The 18,291-nt window shown below is 35.1% G+C and overlaps 1 protein-coding gene across 3 annotated transcripts in view; it reads left to right on the top strand.

Moving 5' to 3' along the window:
* Positions 1-18,291, top strand: part of NF1 (neurofibromin 1) — a 282,604-nt gene that overhangs the window by 160,646 nt on the left and 103,667 nt on the right. For 2 of the 3 annotated variants that reach the window (XM_063656134.1, XM_054459932.2), the window contains exons 31-36: positions 1,131-1,193; positions 6,584-6,742; positions 7,269-7,366; positions 8,606-8,752; positions 9,946-10,092; positions 13,394-13,504. In XM_063656134.1, coding sequence (XP_063512204.1) covers positions 1,131-1,193; positions 6,584-6,742; positions 7,269-7,366; positions 8,606-8,752; positions 9,946-10,092; positions 13,394-13,504 — 725 coding nt within the window. The remainder of the gene's footprint in view (positions 1-1,130; positions 1,194-6,583; positions 6,743-7,268; positions 7,367-8,605; positions 8,753-9,945; positions 10,093-13,393; positions 13,505-18,291) is intronic. The other variant, XM_054459933.2, reaches the window with a different exon arrangement.

Below are 18,291 nucleotides of genomic sequence, written 5' to 3'. Positions count from 1 at the left end.
TATTTCCCAATGCCTAGAATGGTATTTGACCTGTAGGTACACAGTAACTCTTTGGATGGATGAATGGATGTCTAACTAACTTAAAGCCCAAGTTATGGGTTATGGTGTTGGATGTCCAGAATTCCCAGAATAAGATGCCATCTATTTGTGGATTAAATAATTCTAACATGGTTTTAAAAATATTTTTAAAATAATTATTCTGCCTAGGCTAGTCCAATCAAGAGTCTTTTAATTTTGAAAGAACTCTTTGGTCTAGAAAGAGCTCTGAGAGGTGAAACCAATATGTGCCTGGAGTTTTGGGGTTTTTCTAGGTGGCTTTTTTTTTTTTTTGAGGTATTTTGATAAATGGTCAACTGTAATATGTGAAAAGTTTTAAGCAGGCCTACAGTTTTGTTCTGTAATTTTCTCTGCGGTTTCTTCACTTTAATAATATTAATGCTTCTTACTAGTTGAGCTGATAACCTTCTTCTCCCAAATGTTGCAGAGCTTTTAACCTCCTCTGATTAGAACCATTTCAGGAAGTAGCCTGCAAACATTGAAAAATATGTGAAATGTTAAGGGTAATCTTTTTTAGAGAGAGTGAGGTCTTTAATTCAGAATTTCTAAAGTGAATTTTTATATTTATCCATATAATTTTTATTTCTTTATTCAGTAGGATCATAATTAAATGCCAGGTGTTGGAAAAACAACTTAAAGTCAATTGAAGGATACACAGAGAAGAATTTTACATACCAAGAAAAAATTATGTAGACACAAATGTTTTTAGTGTGTGATCTACTTGTAATGAATATTTTATATTACATTTCTCAAAAGCTAGGAATTAACCAAAATGTAAATATTTAATATCCTCAAATTCACTTGGAGAGAGTTTTTCTGTGATTCATAGCCAGAAATAGTAGACATGATTGGGTCTCAACATTTCTTGCTGTTTTAGTGCTTGGCTTAAAAATGTAATAAAAATTAAAACCCAGAATTAAAATTCATTCCTCAAAATTCAGTTGATTTCTAATTTTTTGTTGATTCCATTTGTGTTACATTTTATGGTGTAATTTTATGTACAAGCCAACATTGTTTTTGTTGCTGTATGTAGTCGGTGCTGTGACTTGTTTGTGCTCATCTCTGTTCTGTAGGCAACTTGCCACTCCCTACTGAATAAAGCTACAGTAAAAGAAAAAAAGGAAAACAAAAAATCAGTAAGTTTGGAGAACTTTTTATTAGCTGTTTCTTTCAAAGCAAAACAAAAATCTTTTGCTGTTTGTTAAGAATATCTTCACTTCAGCCTATTTGACCTTCACTGTAAAATCATTCTACTAATTCTGGCACAAAATAGCTTTCATTTCAATTAACCCTGGAATTAAGTTACATTGAAACATTCTCTGTGTTCCTTTGGTTTGATTTATCCCAAAGGCAATTTGTGGGCATTTATTGCATTGGATATCCTTGGTCTAATTTTATTATTCTTACTTTTTAAATTATAAATGAATGCAAAGAAACTTAATTTCAAGGCCTTAGGAAACGCTGACTGTCTTCATTCTTGCTTCTTGTTTGAAGGTAATGTGAGTGGTTTCTTTTCCCAGAGATGACAGTGTTTCTTAATTGTTAGAAGTATATGGTGGGAAAGAGTCACTTTCTAAATCTTACGTAAAAGTTGCTAAATTTTATTTTTTTACTCTTCATATTTTTATCTAGGCAGTCTCAGGCATAATTTAGATATTTGTGCATAGATTATAGAAATTTTAGTGGTAAAACTACTTTTACCTCAAAAAAAGAAGAGGTAAATGATAAGATAGTACTTTTGAGATAAAAGAAAACTGAGTTCATATTTGTAGAAAAACACATCATTCTGTAAACATAATGTGAATATACTATCTGCTTCTGTGAACTTGTCTTGATTTATTTAAAAGGAAGAAAATTATGAGAGTCGTAATTATTTTCTTCCAGTGAATGGAATTTGTCCAGAATATAATATGCATTCATTTTACATTTGCCATTATCTGTCACAGTGACTTATCAGGCTGAGCCCTGTCTTTGTTCATATAATCCAAATGATTGTAGAGTAAGATGTAAAGAAAACTAAGTAGGTAGTTTTCTTAAAAGGGTGTAATTTAGAATACAGTGTTCATCTGGTTTCATCTTTCATTCCTTGTCTAAACTTCACATATAATAAAAGCTTTATGGTTGGGCACAGTGGCTCATACCTGTCATCCTGGCACTTTGGGAGACCGAGGTGGGAGTATCTCTTGAGCCCAAGAGTTAAAGACCAGCTTGGGCAACATAGCGAGTCGTTTCTACAAATAATTTTTTTTTTTTTAAATTAGCGAGGCGTGGTGGTGTACTCCTGTAGTCCCAGCTACTCGGGAGGCTGAGGCAGGAGGATTGCTTGAGCCCAGGTGGTTGAGCCTGCAGTGAGCCGTGATTGTACCACTGTACTCCACCATGAGTGACAGAGTAAGACCCTGTCTCACAAAAAAAAAAAAAGAAAATGAAAAAACTTTACATATAAGTTTCTAAGCTGTACTTATAAATTATCTAAGCTTTAAATATAGATTTTTTAAAATTCAAATCAAAATTTAAATTTATAGACATATACTTTTGTTGTGTCCATTGAAGATTTTATTTTTGAGTATATTAAGTAAATTTGACTAGCTATGATCAAATTGATTGGATTATAAAGACGTTTCTAATGCTTCAGCCTTCTAATTCTCAGCATATGTGAGTTTAACATAATGTACACCATCATTGTTGAAATTAATTTGCTGCTTCTAACACTCTTGTTCAGTGTTACACTAATGCCATTTTGTAGTGTATCACATAATTAAAATTCAGGCTTTCTGTGTTTCTCTAGAGCATGTTTTCTAGCCTTTCTAACACTGCTTTATTTATTAAGATTTTGTCTAAAATTGTTTCTTGAAATGGTTTTTTTTCTACTAGAGTTATTTTCAAAAAAATTTTTTTTAATTTCTGGGTAACACTAAGTTTTGGAATGTATTTCTCAGCACAGGTAATATGAGCTCCTCATGGAAACAAGGGGAATCTAATTGGTAATTTGAGATATTTTAGAGTACATTCCAAAGTATGAAGACAGTATACTCATAAATTTAAAATGTTGTTTTATGGAGTTGTGTGCTTTAACAAAATCTAATGATATTTAAGAACAAGCTGACTTTCTTTTTGGGTGTATATGTCATGGATTGGAATATGTAAAATATAGAGAGAAGATCTGGCTTCTAGTATATAGCTGTATATATAGCTTCTAGTATATAGCTGTAATGTAGTCACATTACAAATAACTGTTTATTATTCTCAAATATATAGTGTATAATGAGGTTTACTTTGAAAGTTAACTGTCTGCCTAACTCAGGGAGAATGCAGTAACTAAGCATATATGGGTAGTAATGCTCTTGCTGAAGTGTAGTTTATGACTGCATGCATTCGCGTTATGTAGTCAGCCTTTACCAAGGGAAGAAAGGGTACATTTGGCTGATAACTGGTCTCAACACACAGACTGGCCCAACTTTGACCTTTTATGCAGAGTGTCTTTTGGATCCAAGTTAGATTTTTATGGATTAAAAAAAACACTAGAGCATGTATGTATTATGAGGTAAAATTACATTGATGTCAATTAGTGGTGAATGAAAAAAAAAAGTCGTTTTATAAGTTGACTTATGAAACTTGTTATATAGCATTTTTATTGGTTTTTAAAATCAGTTTTTAGTTCCAAAATTATATTGATTCTGCCATCAGTGATACATATATTTATATGATACATGAAACAGTATGTGTTCCTGAGGTGTGGATATTTTGGGTTTTGACATGAAATATTTTTAAAGATGTGGAAGATGGTAAAAGTGTAGTACTTTTCGTAAATTTTACAGTATTCTTTTGGGAAATCACTCAGTTTTTCATTAAATTCTGATGCTGAGTACCATTAAATCAGGTGTAAATAAGAGTCACATTTTAAAACTTCTTTGTCCTAGAGAAAACCAGTAAATAGCTACTTTCAAAAAAGTATTTTGTGTAATTGATGATAACCATTACAAATTTCCTTGTTCCTTCTCCACTCCCAGTGCTTCATTTTACTAGCATAAAAAATAAAACAGTATTTTGAAAGCTCTCCATGTGTTTCACAGCAGGTTAACATTTTATAAACTAACTGGTTCTTTGAAAATTAAACTATGGCTTTTAGTTTTTTGAAAACCATTTTAGAATTTTAATGGGTTAAACGTATTAGATGCCAATTCTTTTAAAATAATCTATTTTAAAATAATTATAAAGCAGTTTTCAATCCTTTTCCCTCCTGCTAACTCACTCCTTAAAGGCTTTAAAATGTTATAGGTTTGTTTTGTCTGCCTTTATTTATTTATTTATTTATTTATTTATTTATTTATTTATTTTGAGACAGAGTCTCTGTCACCCAGACTGGAGTGCAGTGGCACGATGGCTCACTGCAACCTCCACCTCCTGGGTTTAAGTGATTCTCCTGCCTTAGCCTTCCAAGTAGCTGGGATTACAGGTGTGGCACCACCATGTCCAGCTAATTTTTGTATTTTTAGTAGAGATGGGGTTTTGCCATGTTGGCCAGGCTGGTTTCGAACTCCTAGCCTCAAGTGATCTGCCCGCCTCGGCCTCCCAGAGTGCTGGGATTACAGGCGTGAGCCACCACGCCCAGCCAGAAAATTGTCTAAGATTAAAATTTGGGAGTTTTAGAAGAACCACTCAGTAGCAATGATGGTCTATGAATATTCTAAAATCATGTGAAGAATTTTGTGTGTGTGAATGCATACATTCATTTTTCTAACCTTTATCAGATTTCAAAGAGGTTCCTCGTCCCCAGAAGGTTGAACACCGTACTGGAATAGTCGAAGCACTCGAATTTTTTCTTAATTTTACATCTTTCTATAGTTTTAGCTAAAACTTCTGTATCTAATTCTAAATGTATATATTTGAGCTAAAAATAAATGATATTTAGGTTTTAAAGCCATTCTAATAAAGCAGCTGTATTTAGTCACCTTCACCAGTTTCCCCTTATTTAAGGGTTAAGGTTGTTCTTCATGCAATAAACACACTGTAACATAAAGAAAACTTCTTGAACTATGTGTAGTGTAACTGAAGATGGAACTATATTTGTTACAACTGACCTCTTTTTATCACCTTTTAAAAATATTTTCTCTAAAATCTAGTTTTTACTAACTTCCTATTAGAGATTATAGACAGCTATTTTGAGGTTATAAGCAGTGATAACGCATTTAAAATGTGGACTGCATGAAGCACTACATTGAACAAGATGAAGTGAAATAATCCCCATTCTTTCCAGAGTTAATCTGGAGTCAGCCTGTCATAATTTATGTCATAATTTCCTGTCATAAATTATGACAGGAAATATTTATTGAAGCATTGTGAAAAAAATAGCTACGTGATATTCTGTATGTAAATCTGGGTCCCCTCCCACCAATATCCTTTGAAATGAAGGTTTATCCTTGAAATCACAGAATATTGAGTGGAATGCTACAGTTTTGTAGTCATTGCTACTTTAAACAGCAGTTTAGCCACACTAAGCAAGAATAGCTGTAGAGATTAAAATGTTACATTAAGTGTTCTTTAAAAATGAACATATATAGTATATATAAAAATGTAAATTGCAAAATATAATTTTCATCTATAACATGATTTAAAGCAGGGGACTCTGGAAAGGGATGGGAGCTGAATCAGTTTTATAGCACTCTTCCCAAGCTAAGGTACCTTTTTATCTTAATGTAGAATGTTTTATAAAGGGAAAATAATCCATTTTAAATATTGGGTTCACATTGCTTTTCAGGCTGGACAACCATTTCTTGAGTTCTTAAATTATTTTTATTCGACAGAATTATAAATTGAGGTAGACATAGGGGTTCTCTCTTCTGGTGAGATCCTTTTTTCTTTTAGGTCCCCAAGAATTCCCATCCCTCCATGGTTTAAATAATAGGTAGGTTCTTGTATTATAAAGGAAGCTGTGAAGAAAAGGAACTGGCAGTAACATTACTTGTAAGTAAGTTTTTTTTTTTTTTTCTCAGTAAGAATCTAAGATTTTATTTTGTATATGGCAAGCATTTTTTTCTTAAATTCAATTGTAACTGGTACACAACAAAATGTAAATATGTACTATCAGGTATAGGATGTTTTGGGGGTGTGCTGTTGAAAATTTAGTTTCACCTTATAAAGTTGACCACACTTTCATGTCTGTTAATCTTAGTAAATTATGATCATCTTTGTGTGAAAAATTTGGTCTGCTTTCATTACTCATCAAACATGCAGTGTAAGTGATGATCCAGTGAAGATCTTTTTTCAGGTTTCTTCTACCCATCTCATCCATGAGGTTTTTCTTTCCTCTGAGATACCTTAATTGTACTTTAATATGATATAAGACTAGAATTGAGAGGAAACTTTATTTTCTCATGTTTTGGGAGAAGAAAAAAATAGAAATATGTCATTCATGAGGACTGATTGATTCAGAGTTTTTGTGCAAAGTTTGACCTTTGAACTCTTTGTTTTCATGTCTTTATATTAATTCAAACCTTATACTCAATTCTCAACTCCTTGTTTTTAGGTGGTTAGCCAGCGTTTCCCTCAGAACAGCATCGGTGCAGTAGGAAGTGCCATGTTCCTCAGATTTATCAATCCTGCCATTGTCTCACCGTATGAAGCAGGGATTTTAGATAAAAAGCCACCACCTAGAATCGAAAGAGGCTTGAAGTTAATGTCAAAGGTGAATTATTTTGATAATCTAGCTATCTTAAATTCCCCTTCCAACTAAATTTTCAGCTTTTCTTACAGTACTTCTCTTACATTTATATTTGAAATACCCTATGGTTTTCAGTTATGTGCTTTTGCTTTATTTGTTTATATTACAAAGGAATTCATTAGTTAAGTACCTGATGGACCTTATTTTCATGATAAAACATTTTATTGTAGTAGATGTCTTGTGTTATGAAGATCATTTTTTGCGTAATCATTCTAGACATTCTGAAACAGACTAGAATGTAGACTATAGGATTTTTTTTTAAAAGGCATTAAACATTTTTAATACGTATTTTTACATGTAAATATAATAATTATATTTGGGAAGGTTAGAAACACTACCTAAAATAATTTATAGAATGAGGAATGTTTGATTTTTAAGTACTAGCAGAAATTATATCAATGAGAAAATTCATGTTTTTAAAGAATGTTGTAATGTATAGACTTCATACAATAAATAATCTGATTATTTATAACCCTGTTTTATTGTGTAGATACTTCAGAGTATTGCCAATCATGTTCTCTTCACAAAAGAAGAACATATGCGGCCTTTCAATGATTTTGTGAAAAGCAACTTTGATGCAGCACGAAGGTAATTTTCTTGCCACTTATTCAGTTGCTCTGTTTGAATCAAATATTTTCGGTTTCACATAAGTCCATGTACCTGTTTTACATGAAGTTCCTGTGTAGGTTTTTTTCTTTTCCTGCTCTAGGTCAAGACATAGCTTGTCTTATTTTATTTTACTATAAAAGACAGTCATGAAATAAATTAATATTTTTTACAATTTGGTAGTGATTTTCATATTTGAAAACCAAGAGGGATTTTTTACATGTCTAATTAAATAAAGGATTTGAGGATGGTACAATATGTGAACAAGGAAGAAGTAGGATTCTTTTTATTTAAAACTAAAACCAAATTGGTATCAATAATACATAACAATGTTTAATAAGGTTTTTTTGATGTTAGAGTATTTGTGATACTTAAATTTGGAAGTGTATCTAAACTAAAATGTTATTCTTTAAACCAAGTAAAGCAAACACGTAAGATTTTGTTGATGAGGAACTGAACTTTATGATTTTAGAAAACTTTTCTGCTAGATTTCCATAACTAGTTATTTCACTTTATTTCTCTGAGTTATTGGTTTATCTGTAAAGTAGGGATAAACTCTTTGCCTGAATTGTTTTTAGAGAAAAAAATGAGATAATTCATAAGAAAGTGCTTTGTAAATTTATGTCTGGAATTCTGCTTTTCATGCAGTGTGAATCTAATTGATCCTCATCATCTAAGCTAGCCTTGTACAACTCTCTCTCCCAGTTTATCATCATTGTAGTTGTTACTGACTTTTTTTCTGTTAGAGAAATTGGAGTTGAAAAGGTATATTGCTGAATGACAAGCCATGTTGGAAAGAGAGTGAATGTCAGCATAGGATTCATATTCTGGCACTCTGTGTACCCATACAAAGTTAAAAGGATCAAAGTTTTAATCCTGGCTCTGACCTAGCAGGCTATATATCTTTGGGGAGGTCTTTCGTCTGGACCTTCATTTCCTTATCTGTAAAATACTAGCCTTTTTCCAAAGTTTCATCCATCTTAATTTTGTTGTTGTTTAACTTCAGAGCCTACTTTGAAGCTGAAGCCGGGTATCAGAAATGGAAAGCCAACTTTCTCCTTGTCCTTTTTGCTTTGTCTAATGTCAAGTCACATTGTGGGAACAAGCCCTCCATATTTGTAATCTCAGTTACTTCACAAAGTTACTTCATATAAATTTAATTCAAACATAAGTCTGGGTGTATCTGGTGTTGAAAATTCTAATGACTTTGCATTTTTGAAGGTTTTTCCTTGATATAGCATCTGATTGTCCTACAAGTGATGCAGTAAATCATAGTCTTTCCTTCATCAGTGACGGCAATGTGCTTGCTTTACATCGTCTACTCTGGAACAATCAGGAGAAAATTGGCCAGTATCTTTCCAGCAACAGGTAAGATTTCCCAGTCATGGGGATAGTGAACACTCTCCGTTTAAATTTAGATTAATACAATTATTGGTCAGGAATAGTGCTTTTTACTTTGCATCTTCTTGGACTAAGAGTTATGGTTTAGAAAGAGAAAGATTCTTTTTTTCAAAAAAATACAAACAAAAGGTTAAGTCGTATTAAATAATCAACAAACCTACCTAGGTTCCAGTGGTCATTATTATTATTTTTTTGTCAGGTTAAGAAATCACAGATTTGCTCTTTGGGTTTTTATGGCTTGCAAATTGTTATAGATCCAAAGAAGTTCAGATTAGCGTTGGCATTTGACTCTGAAGAACAGCCAATTCATAGGAATTCAGTAATTAAAATATTGTCAGTGTTTTAATTCTGTGATAAACTCATTCGTGATACTCTAAGTATATGCAAATAAAGCTTTATATAGAAAATACCGGCCTGGCACAGTGGCTTACGCCTGTAATCTCAGCACTTTGGGTGGCCGAGGCAGGCAGATCACCTGAGGTCAGGAGTTCGAGATCAGGCTGGCCAACATGGTGAAACCCTGTCTCTACTAAAAATACAAAAATTAGCTGGGCATGGTGGCAGGGGCCTGTAATCCCAGCTACTCGGGAGGCTGAGGCAGGAAAATCGCTTGAACCCAGGAGGCGGAGGTTGCAGTGATCCAAGATCGCACCATTGCACTCCAGCCTGGGCCACAAGAGCTAAACTCCATTTCAGAAATTTAAAAAAAAAAAAAATACTTAAAAATCGAAATTATTAATTTGGGCATTGTTTCATTAGCTCTTATTAGTCTCTTGTGTAACATAAATTACTTGCTGTCCCATCTAGTTATATAAACTTGTAAAGGGACCAAATTCCTATGTATGAAGAGTTCCTTACAAAGGAAAAATGAGTCCAAATTATTTTTAAATGCCAATAAAAATGATTAGCACATTCACGGGAAAAGTAGTGGACTGTGAAACTAAGGGTAAGCAATTGGGAGATGGGAGTTTAAATGACAGGGCATTTTAATCTTTTATGAATTATTAATGGATTGAAGTAGACATGGTCCTGAGGTCTTTTTGGTGCTGTTTACAAATCAGCTGACAGTAAAAGGAAAAGCAACCAGTTATAAGTTAAAGGAATGTGTAGTGCTAAATGTGAACTGCTAATTTTTTTTCTAAGTAGTTTGCTGTATCTAGGGATCATAAAGCTGTTGGAAGACGACCTTTTGATAAGATGGCAACACTTCTTGCATACCTGGGTCCTCCAGAGCACAAACCTGTGGCAGATACACACTGGTCCAGCCTTAACCTTACCAGTTCAAAGTTTGAGGAATTTATGACTAGGTAAAGTACAACCTTGAAATAGTTGATTGCTTTCTTTTTGGTTGAGAAGTAGAGTTTGCCACCAGGCCACTTGTTAGATATGATAGAAGACTATGAGGAAAGATGTATTTAATAATCACATTGCCATGTTTGGGGAATCCAACTATATATTATTTATATATATAGGGTGTATTTTATTTTATATGTTGATTGTCATAACAATAGTAACAAATCATATTTTATCATCTTGCTTTCATAAGTTTTCACATTTAATACTTACCAGGGAGTGAAGACAACATTATTTTCAAATTATAGTTAAGGAAAATACAACTCAATGTGAATAATTGACTTGCCTAAGATTCCACACCTGATTCATAGGTCTTTTGGTTTTAAGTGCAGGACTTTTCTACTACACTATAAATTTTTCAGAACCCTCATAAAGGTTAATGGTTTTAAATTATTTCAGATTAAGATTCAGAAAATATAGTATACTTCAGTATTGCTATAAAATTTCTGTGTACATTTGTTTGAATCCCATTTAGTGGGATTTAGTTTGTGAATGAAAAGATCCTCATTGTTAGACACTTACTCTATGACGATACAGTGAGAGTAGTTTGCTGAATCTTTTAAAGTACCTTTCACAGGACTTTATGCTTAGTAAGTGCTCCTTGGTGTCTGTGATTTGAGTGCTATGTTCATAGTATGTTCCAAAACAGAATAAAACAGAATCTGATGATGAGAAGTTAAAGATTTGTATATAATATGCCTTGAATTGTAAGTGCCTGTTGTTAGTTGTATTACTTACAGGTCATGGTTTTGTACATACAACTCCAAACCATTGATACTATTAAAAGAATATATGAATATATGAAAGAATGTATAAACATAAGAATGTATGGGTATATAGTGTCCTTTCCAAATTAATTTTTATTTTTAGCTCTACTAGATTTTTCTTAATGTAACAAATGTTTATTCCTGTGTAATTAAGGGCATATTTTGCATACAGAATATTCACATTACCTAATTGAAAATTATATACTACAAAAATATAATACTATTTTTAGGCCAGACATGGTGGCTAATACCTATAATCCCAACATTTTGAGAGGCCAAGGTGGGAGAATTGCTTGCGGCCAGGAGTTCAAGACCAGCTTGGGCAACATAGTGAGACCTTGTCTTTATTAGATAGATAGATAGATAGATAGATAGATAGATAGATAAGATAGATAGATTAGATAGATAGATTAGATAGATAGATAAGATAGATTGGGCACAGTGACTCATGCCTGTAATCCCAGCATTTTGGGAGGCCAAGGCAGGAGGATTGCTTGAGCCCAGGAGTTTGAGACCACCCTGGGCAACATAGCAGGACTCCATCTCTACAAATAATAAAATATTAACCAGGTGTGATGGTGTGCACCTGTGGTCCCAGCTACCTGGGAGGCTGAGGTGGGAGGATTGCTTGAGGATGCAGTGAACTGTGATTGCACCAGTACATTTCCAGCCTAGATGGCAGAATGAGACCTTGTCTATAAATAAATAAGTAAAAATATAAATAAGTAAAAAGAAATATAAGTAAATAGAAATATAAATAAATATAAATATAAAAATGAATGAATCAAAACAGTTTTTAAATTTGACATCACTGAGGACATCCTAGCCATTTTTCTAGGAAAACATTTTTATTACTCCTTTTTTTCTAAGATCCTACCTTCCCTTACAAAGCAATCTTTTGTGCTTTTGAAGATTAAGTAATCCAATATATATAATATACTTAGCACAGTATCTGGTATTTGTAAAGTGATTAATAAATGTTAGATCTTATTTTTGTTCTAAATTCCCACTGATGCTCTTGGAGACCCATTTTCTTTTTTTTAAAAAAATGAAGGTAGCTTTATAATATTCTCAGTTATTTAAAAAAATTATTAAAATACTCGATATAGAAATCTAAAGAAAGTTAAAAAAAATTAAAAATTGTTTATCCTCCCTCTCAGAATAATTCAGTTAACGTTTGGTGAATAGTCTCCCAGTCATTTATCTTTGCACATGTATATTTGTTTCTCCTATCAAATGATATCTAGGTTGTTTCCATTAATATTTTTAAAATTCTGACCTGGTACCAGCAGCATGATGGGCTGAGCTAATGCAATCTCTTCCCAAGACATAAGGCTCATAGAAATACTAGGTGTAAAAGAAAATATGTGTAGTTAAAAAAATTTAGGCCGAGTGCGGTGGCTCACGCCTGTAATCCCAGCATTTTGGGAGGCCGAGGCGGGTAGATCACCTGAGGTCAGGAGTTCAAGGCAAGCCTGGCCAGCATGGCGAAACCTCATCTCTACTAAATATATATATATATAAATAAATTAGCCAGGCGTGATGGTGGGCACTTGTAATCCCAGCTACTTGGGAGGCCAAGGCAGGAGAATCATTTGAACCCGGGAGGCAGAGGTTGCAGTGAGCCGAGATCGTGCCACTGCACTCCAGCCTGGTCAACAAGAGCAAAACTCCATCTCAAAAAAAAATTAAATTTATAGCTGAAGCTCGTTTCTAAGCAAATTACCTAGCATACAGTCAGTATAGACAGATAAATGGAAAATATGAAAGAGGTTAGGAGATGCAAAAGATAAAATGAGGAGGTTCAAAATATGTCTAGTAGGTGTTCCCTAGAAACTGAGCTCAGTGAGAATGGGAAGAAGTAATATTTGAAAGGCTAATGGATGTATGTTTTCTAGAGTTGATGAATGACGTGAATCTTGAGGTTAAAGAAGCACACTGAGTCTTGAGCAAACTATATAAAAATTAAACCAGGCTTTAATACATATGGGAACATAATATATGATAAAACTGATATTCAGAATCGAGATTAGGATGGACTTTCAATAAATGGTTTTGATAAAACTGAGTAATGATTTGGAAAAATATTTTCATACCATTTATGATAAACTTCCATAAATCAAAAAAAACATGAGCAAAGCAAGGCCTTTTTCATCCATTCGAAATCCATAAACTAGAAAAGATTGATAAAATGAATTATTTTAAAAATCATAAACTTCTGTCTGGGACAAAAATGTCATGAGTAAAACCAATCCTATGGTTAATATCCTTGCCCAATAGTTCTCTTAGAATAGTCCTAAAAGTGCTTTTGTGGTTCAAAGAGTAATACCTTGAAATTTTTGGTGCATGTTGCCAAATTACCCTTTAGAATGCCTGTTGCTTTTAAAATATTTTTTCATTTTAGTATTTTATTGTTTATCCAGTTATAGACTTTTTTACGTGGTAGACAACATAAAGCCTCATAATTACTCTGTTATTTTTCTTTTAGGCATCAGGTACATGAAAAAGAAGAATTCAAAGCTTTGAAAACGTTAAGTATTTTCTACCAAGCTGGGACTTCCAAAGCTGGGAATCCTATTTTTTATTATGTTGCACGGAGGTAAGAAATACTATGTTTTGGGTCTCTTAACAGAATTTTTTAAATTATAGCAAATATAGAGAGATGGAAAGTTTGGTTTTTCCCAATTGACTTAACAGGAATTGAAAACAAGTTTACTTGGGAGCATATAGCAGGGTAAATAGCCTGCCTTTCCTAAAATGATGGTCAGTATCTAGTAGCTGCTTTTCGTACTACCCACTTCATATTGGTTTCTCTGTCCTACATCATTTTTTAAAATACTGCCTGCAATGGATTAATTACCAAGAGTTAAAAACCCACAAAGAATCTTTTGTTTTCAAGTATATTCTGATTAAATAGTACTCACAACATGATAACTGGGAACTTTTTTTAAAGGAAGAAATAAAACTGTAAGAGCCTATTTCTGAGAACTTTTAAAAATATGCTGTGTAAGACAGCATCAGGGTGATTTAAAAAATAATTCAAAGCAGTGGTGAAAAATCTCTATGAAGATGGTGCAAGGGGTGGCCTGGAAAACGGTGCTTGTTCGTGCTGCCCTCAGTTGAGGCTAGTTCCTAGAAAGCCTTTCTGGGAATGTTGTGAGCTCTTCCTTAATAATAGGTACGATGCTTGCCTTGCTTTCCCTACCATTGTCTTTTCTTTCTTGCCTCATTTTACCTTCCTTTTGAAAACTCATCTGTGATGTTATTTGGTCGGTTTTACTTCTTCCCATTTACCATGACATACATTCATGGTAATTGAGCCTTAGAGACAACATGATACATAGAGAAGCCACTGACTTTGGAATCTCAAGGACCATGTTTAGACCTAGTTCTGCTACTCATTAGTTAGAGACTTAATCTTTACCAGTTTCCTGAATTTAACAGTATTTAACATCCATGACTATTAAGTTAGTAGACTTACATTGTTAGTCAACTTGCTGGCCACAGGTGGCAGTGTGTAGGAAACAAAGCGAGGTTGAGAAATAGTAGAAAGACGGTGAAGGAAGATCAGTGGAAGATGAGAAACTTGTCTAATAGGGTCATTCAGATAGCCTTAAGACCAAGAAGTCCAAAGGACTGGAGTATTAGGGAATCAAGAAAGTAAGAAAATTGCATTGAACCTCCCCCCACCCCCCTGCCCTTTAACAACTCTAAGTAACCCCTCCTCACCTTCCCATGAAAGCCCTCTCTCCAGCTCTCATCTCAGTTGCCATTTCTAAATTGCCTAAGATCATTTTAATTTTCGTTTGCATTTGGGATGAACCATGTTTGTATTCTAACCCCAACCTTTAATACAACCAGGATATTTTTACTTTCCCTTTGTTGTCTAAGTAAAAAGCAAACATTGGTAAGGGAGGTAGAAGATGTGTGTCCCCCTCTTCTTTAAAATCTTATTAGTTTACAAATAGCAAAGATTTCTGGAAAACAAAGCTGCATTTTTTTTTTTTCAGAATCAGAAGCTGTATATTTGTATTCCTTCTCTGTGGTGATCTAGAAAAAGCTAAAGGAAAGATTGGACCTGCTGCAGATCCCTTAGTGAGATTCAATCAGTTTGGTTTCCATGAAACCTGTTGAGTCTTGTGGCTTGAGAATGCTAAGAATTCTCAGCTCTGCTGCTTATTAGCTGCTGCATAATCTTTTTTTTTTTTTTTTTTTTTGAGATGGAGTTTCACTCTTGTCACCCAGGCTGGAGTGCAATGGAGCGATCTCGGCTCACTGCAACCTCCACCTCCTGGCTTCAAGTGATTCTCCTGTCTCAGCCTCCCAAGTAGCTGGGATTGCAGACATGTAGAACCATGCCTGGCTAATTTTGCATTTTTAGTAGAGATGGGGTTTCACCATATTGGCCAGGCTGGTCTTGAACTCCTGACCTCAGGTGATCTGCCTGCCTCAGCCTCCCAAAGTGCTGGGATTACAGGTGTGAGCCACCGCACCTGGCCTTAGCTGCATAATCTTAGATAAGTTTATTTTTCCAAATCTGTTGCTTCATATGTTAAAGCTGGGGTATGTGCTTATAAAAACTGTCTACCTCTCCTATAAAGTGTTTTGTGACCTATAAAGTTGTGTAAGGAGTAAATTTGAGATTTTCTTTTTTTCTTTCATTCTTTTTTTGGGGGATATGGCACTGTCAGTTTCAGATTTTCAATCCTTTTAGTTTCTTACTTAGACCTGCTGGAGCTCCTCCTGGCCTTCATTTTCACCTGGTGTGAAGCCTAGCTCCAAGACAGATGAGTACACAGTACATCAGAGCAGAGCATCCATTTACTCCATTATGAAGGTCTTGTCTGTCTGTATGCCGTCAGTTTTGTCAAAGAGCACTTGGGTTTGACTTCTCTTTTGATATTCCTGTGTTTCTGTGGCTTAGACTACTATGTATTAAGTAATGCTTTTTGAATTGTGGATTTTCTAATTTCCTTATTGATAGTCCACAGATGTTTCAGACTTGAAATGTCCAAAACTTAATTCAGTATATCTTCAAGTCAACCTCCTCTTCACACCATATTTCTGTTTCTCAGTACCATCATCATCCCTTCTAGTTGCCCATCTAGAGACCCTAATCATTTTAAATTCTTTCCACTTATTGTCTTTCTCATTGTTAGTCACCAAATCTTGGTTTTACCTGTGAGATCCTGGGTAATCAATTAAGTTGTTTTAGTTAGGCTTTTATTGCAAAGCAGTCATTTGTATTTTCTCAAGGATAGTTTTTAGGAAAAGCATGAATTAGAGCAGAGCCTACCCAGATATAGAGAACTAGATGGCTGTGGTGCTGGAACGGGCTACGCTCTTTGACTGTCTTGGTTTTGTGTTCAGCTCTTCCTCATGATTTTCATCTTTCTGTATCCTTTCAGCTTTTGCCCCAGATAGTAACCTGTTCATTATCTCAGTACTGCACATCAGAAATTCCAGAAAGAAAATATGATTCAGCTAAAAAGTATCTCTGCTTGGCAGAAACTTTAATGTTAGGTTCTGGCCAGCCAGTTGATTACTGGCTGCCCCTATGTCCAGTATGTGCTCCTGGCCCAGCAGTCATGTGATTCAAAATGTGACCACTTGGCTGGGCGCAGTGGCTCATGCCTGTAATCCCAGCACTTTGGGAGGCTGAGGCGGGCGGATCATGAGGTCAGGAGATCAAGACCGTCCTGGCCAACATGATGAAACCCCATCTCTACTAAAACACAAAAAATTAGCCAGGCATGGTGGCACGCAACTGTAGTCCCAGCTACTCGGGAGGCTGAGGCAGGGGAATTGCTTGAACCTGGGAGGCGGAGGTTGCAGTGAACCAAGATTGCACCACTGCACTCCAGCCTGGTGACAGAGCAAGACTCTGTCTTAAAAAAAAAAATGTGACCACTCGGTACTGTTTCTTCATCAGGGGCTGTTCTTAGGTATGTGTTTTAATTTTTTTTGTTTTGTTTTTGAGACAGGGTCTCACTCTGTTGCCTAGGCTGGAGTGCAGTGGCACTACCATGGCTCACTGCAGCCTCTAGCTCCCAGGCTCAAACAATCCTCCTGCCTCATACTCCCAAGTAGCTGGGACAACAGGTGTGTGCCACCACAGCTGGCTAATTTATTATCATTATTTTTTTTGTAGAGATGAAGTCTTGCTATGTTGCCCAGGCTGGGCTTGAACTCCTGGGCTCAAGCAATCCTCCTGCCTTGGCCTCCTAAAGTGCTGGAATTACAGATGTGAGCCACCACACCTGGCCTAACTTTTTTTTTTTAGTTGGACCTTAATGGTCTAATATTACTATTAGGTACCTTGGCAATGTCTTTCGAAACCATTTTCCCCCACTGCATTGCTAGAACTCTGTGTCTTACCTATACTAATGTAGCATTATTCTCCTCCTCCTTCATCCCCAGATGACTACTTCTAGGTAATCTTAACATTTCTTCTGGAGCCAGTTTCCAGTAGAAAGCTTGTCTGTCCCATTGACTCCCCGTATAAAGTCCAAGTTCTGTAGTCAAACATGCAAGGTAATTTTGGCCTAATTTACTTTTCTAATCTTTTCCTTCTATTCCATCCGATATACTTATGCTCTTGTCCTGTGGTAAAGTAGCATAATACAAGGACATTGTTGCAACATTGTTTATATAGTGGCAACAAAAAGGAAAACAATAGAGTTGTGTTTCAAAAGGGGAATTGTTGAATAAATGATGATACATTTACATTAGGGAATAATGCAATGTGTTAATTTTGCTTGTTACAAGTGACAGAAATGCAATTCAAATTTATGTGTGCCAAAAAGGAATTATTGACTCATGTACCTGAGAAAATCAAGAGATGTACTAGTTTCTTGCATGACTAGATGCAGAGCTTTAAACAATATCATCTGCAGAACATCTGTCTTCTCTGGCTCTTAACTCTACTTTCTTTGTGTCAGTTTTATTCCCAAGCAGCTGCTCCCTAGCTGTGGCTGGTAATGGTTTGTGTTCTCCCAGCTTAACAATCCCAGGGGAAAAACACCTCTTTCCCAGTTTTGTGGTTTCAGCAAAAGTGGTTGGTCTTACTGGCCTGGTGTGAGTCACATACCATTCCTAAGGCAGTCACTATGGCAAGGGAGATGGAATTTCTTGGTTATCTAGGCCTGGATCATGTGCCCCTTCCTGGAATGCAGTGGTAAAGCCAGCCCTATCCAAATTGCGTGAACTAAAAGGAGGGCATGGGGGCAGGGTTTTCACAAAGGAAAATTGAATTGCTGTTACTAGAATGAGGAAAAATGGATACTGGGCAGGCAGAAGTAGCAGAAGTCCTCTACATCCAGCTTTAAAAAGGCCCAGAAAGATGACTCTGACACTTACCTTACAAGGTACATGACAGTGTGTATG

Source organism: Pongo pygmaeus, chromosome 19 (genome assembly GCF_028885625.2).
Source record: "Pongo pygmaeus isolate AG05252 chromosome 19, NHGRI_mPonPyg2-v2.0_pri, whole genome shotgun sequence".
NCBI lineage: Eukaryota > Metazoa > Chordata > Mammalia > Primates > Hominidae > Pongo > Pongo pygmaeus.
This window is presented reverse-complemented; position numbering and strand designations above follow the sequence as displayed.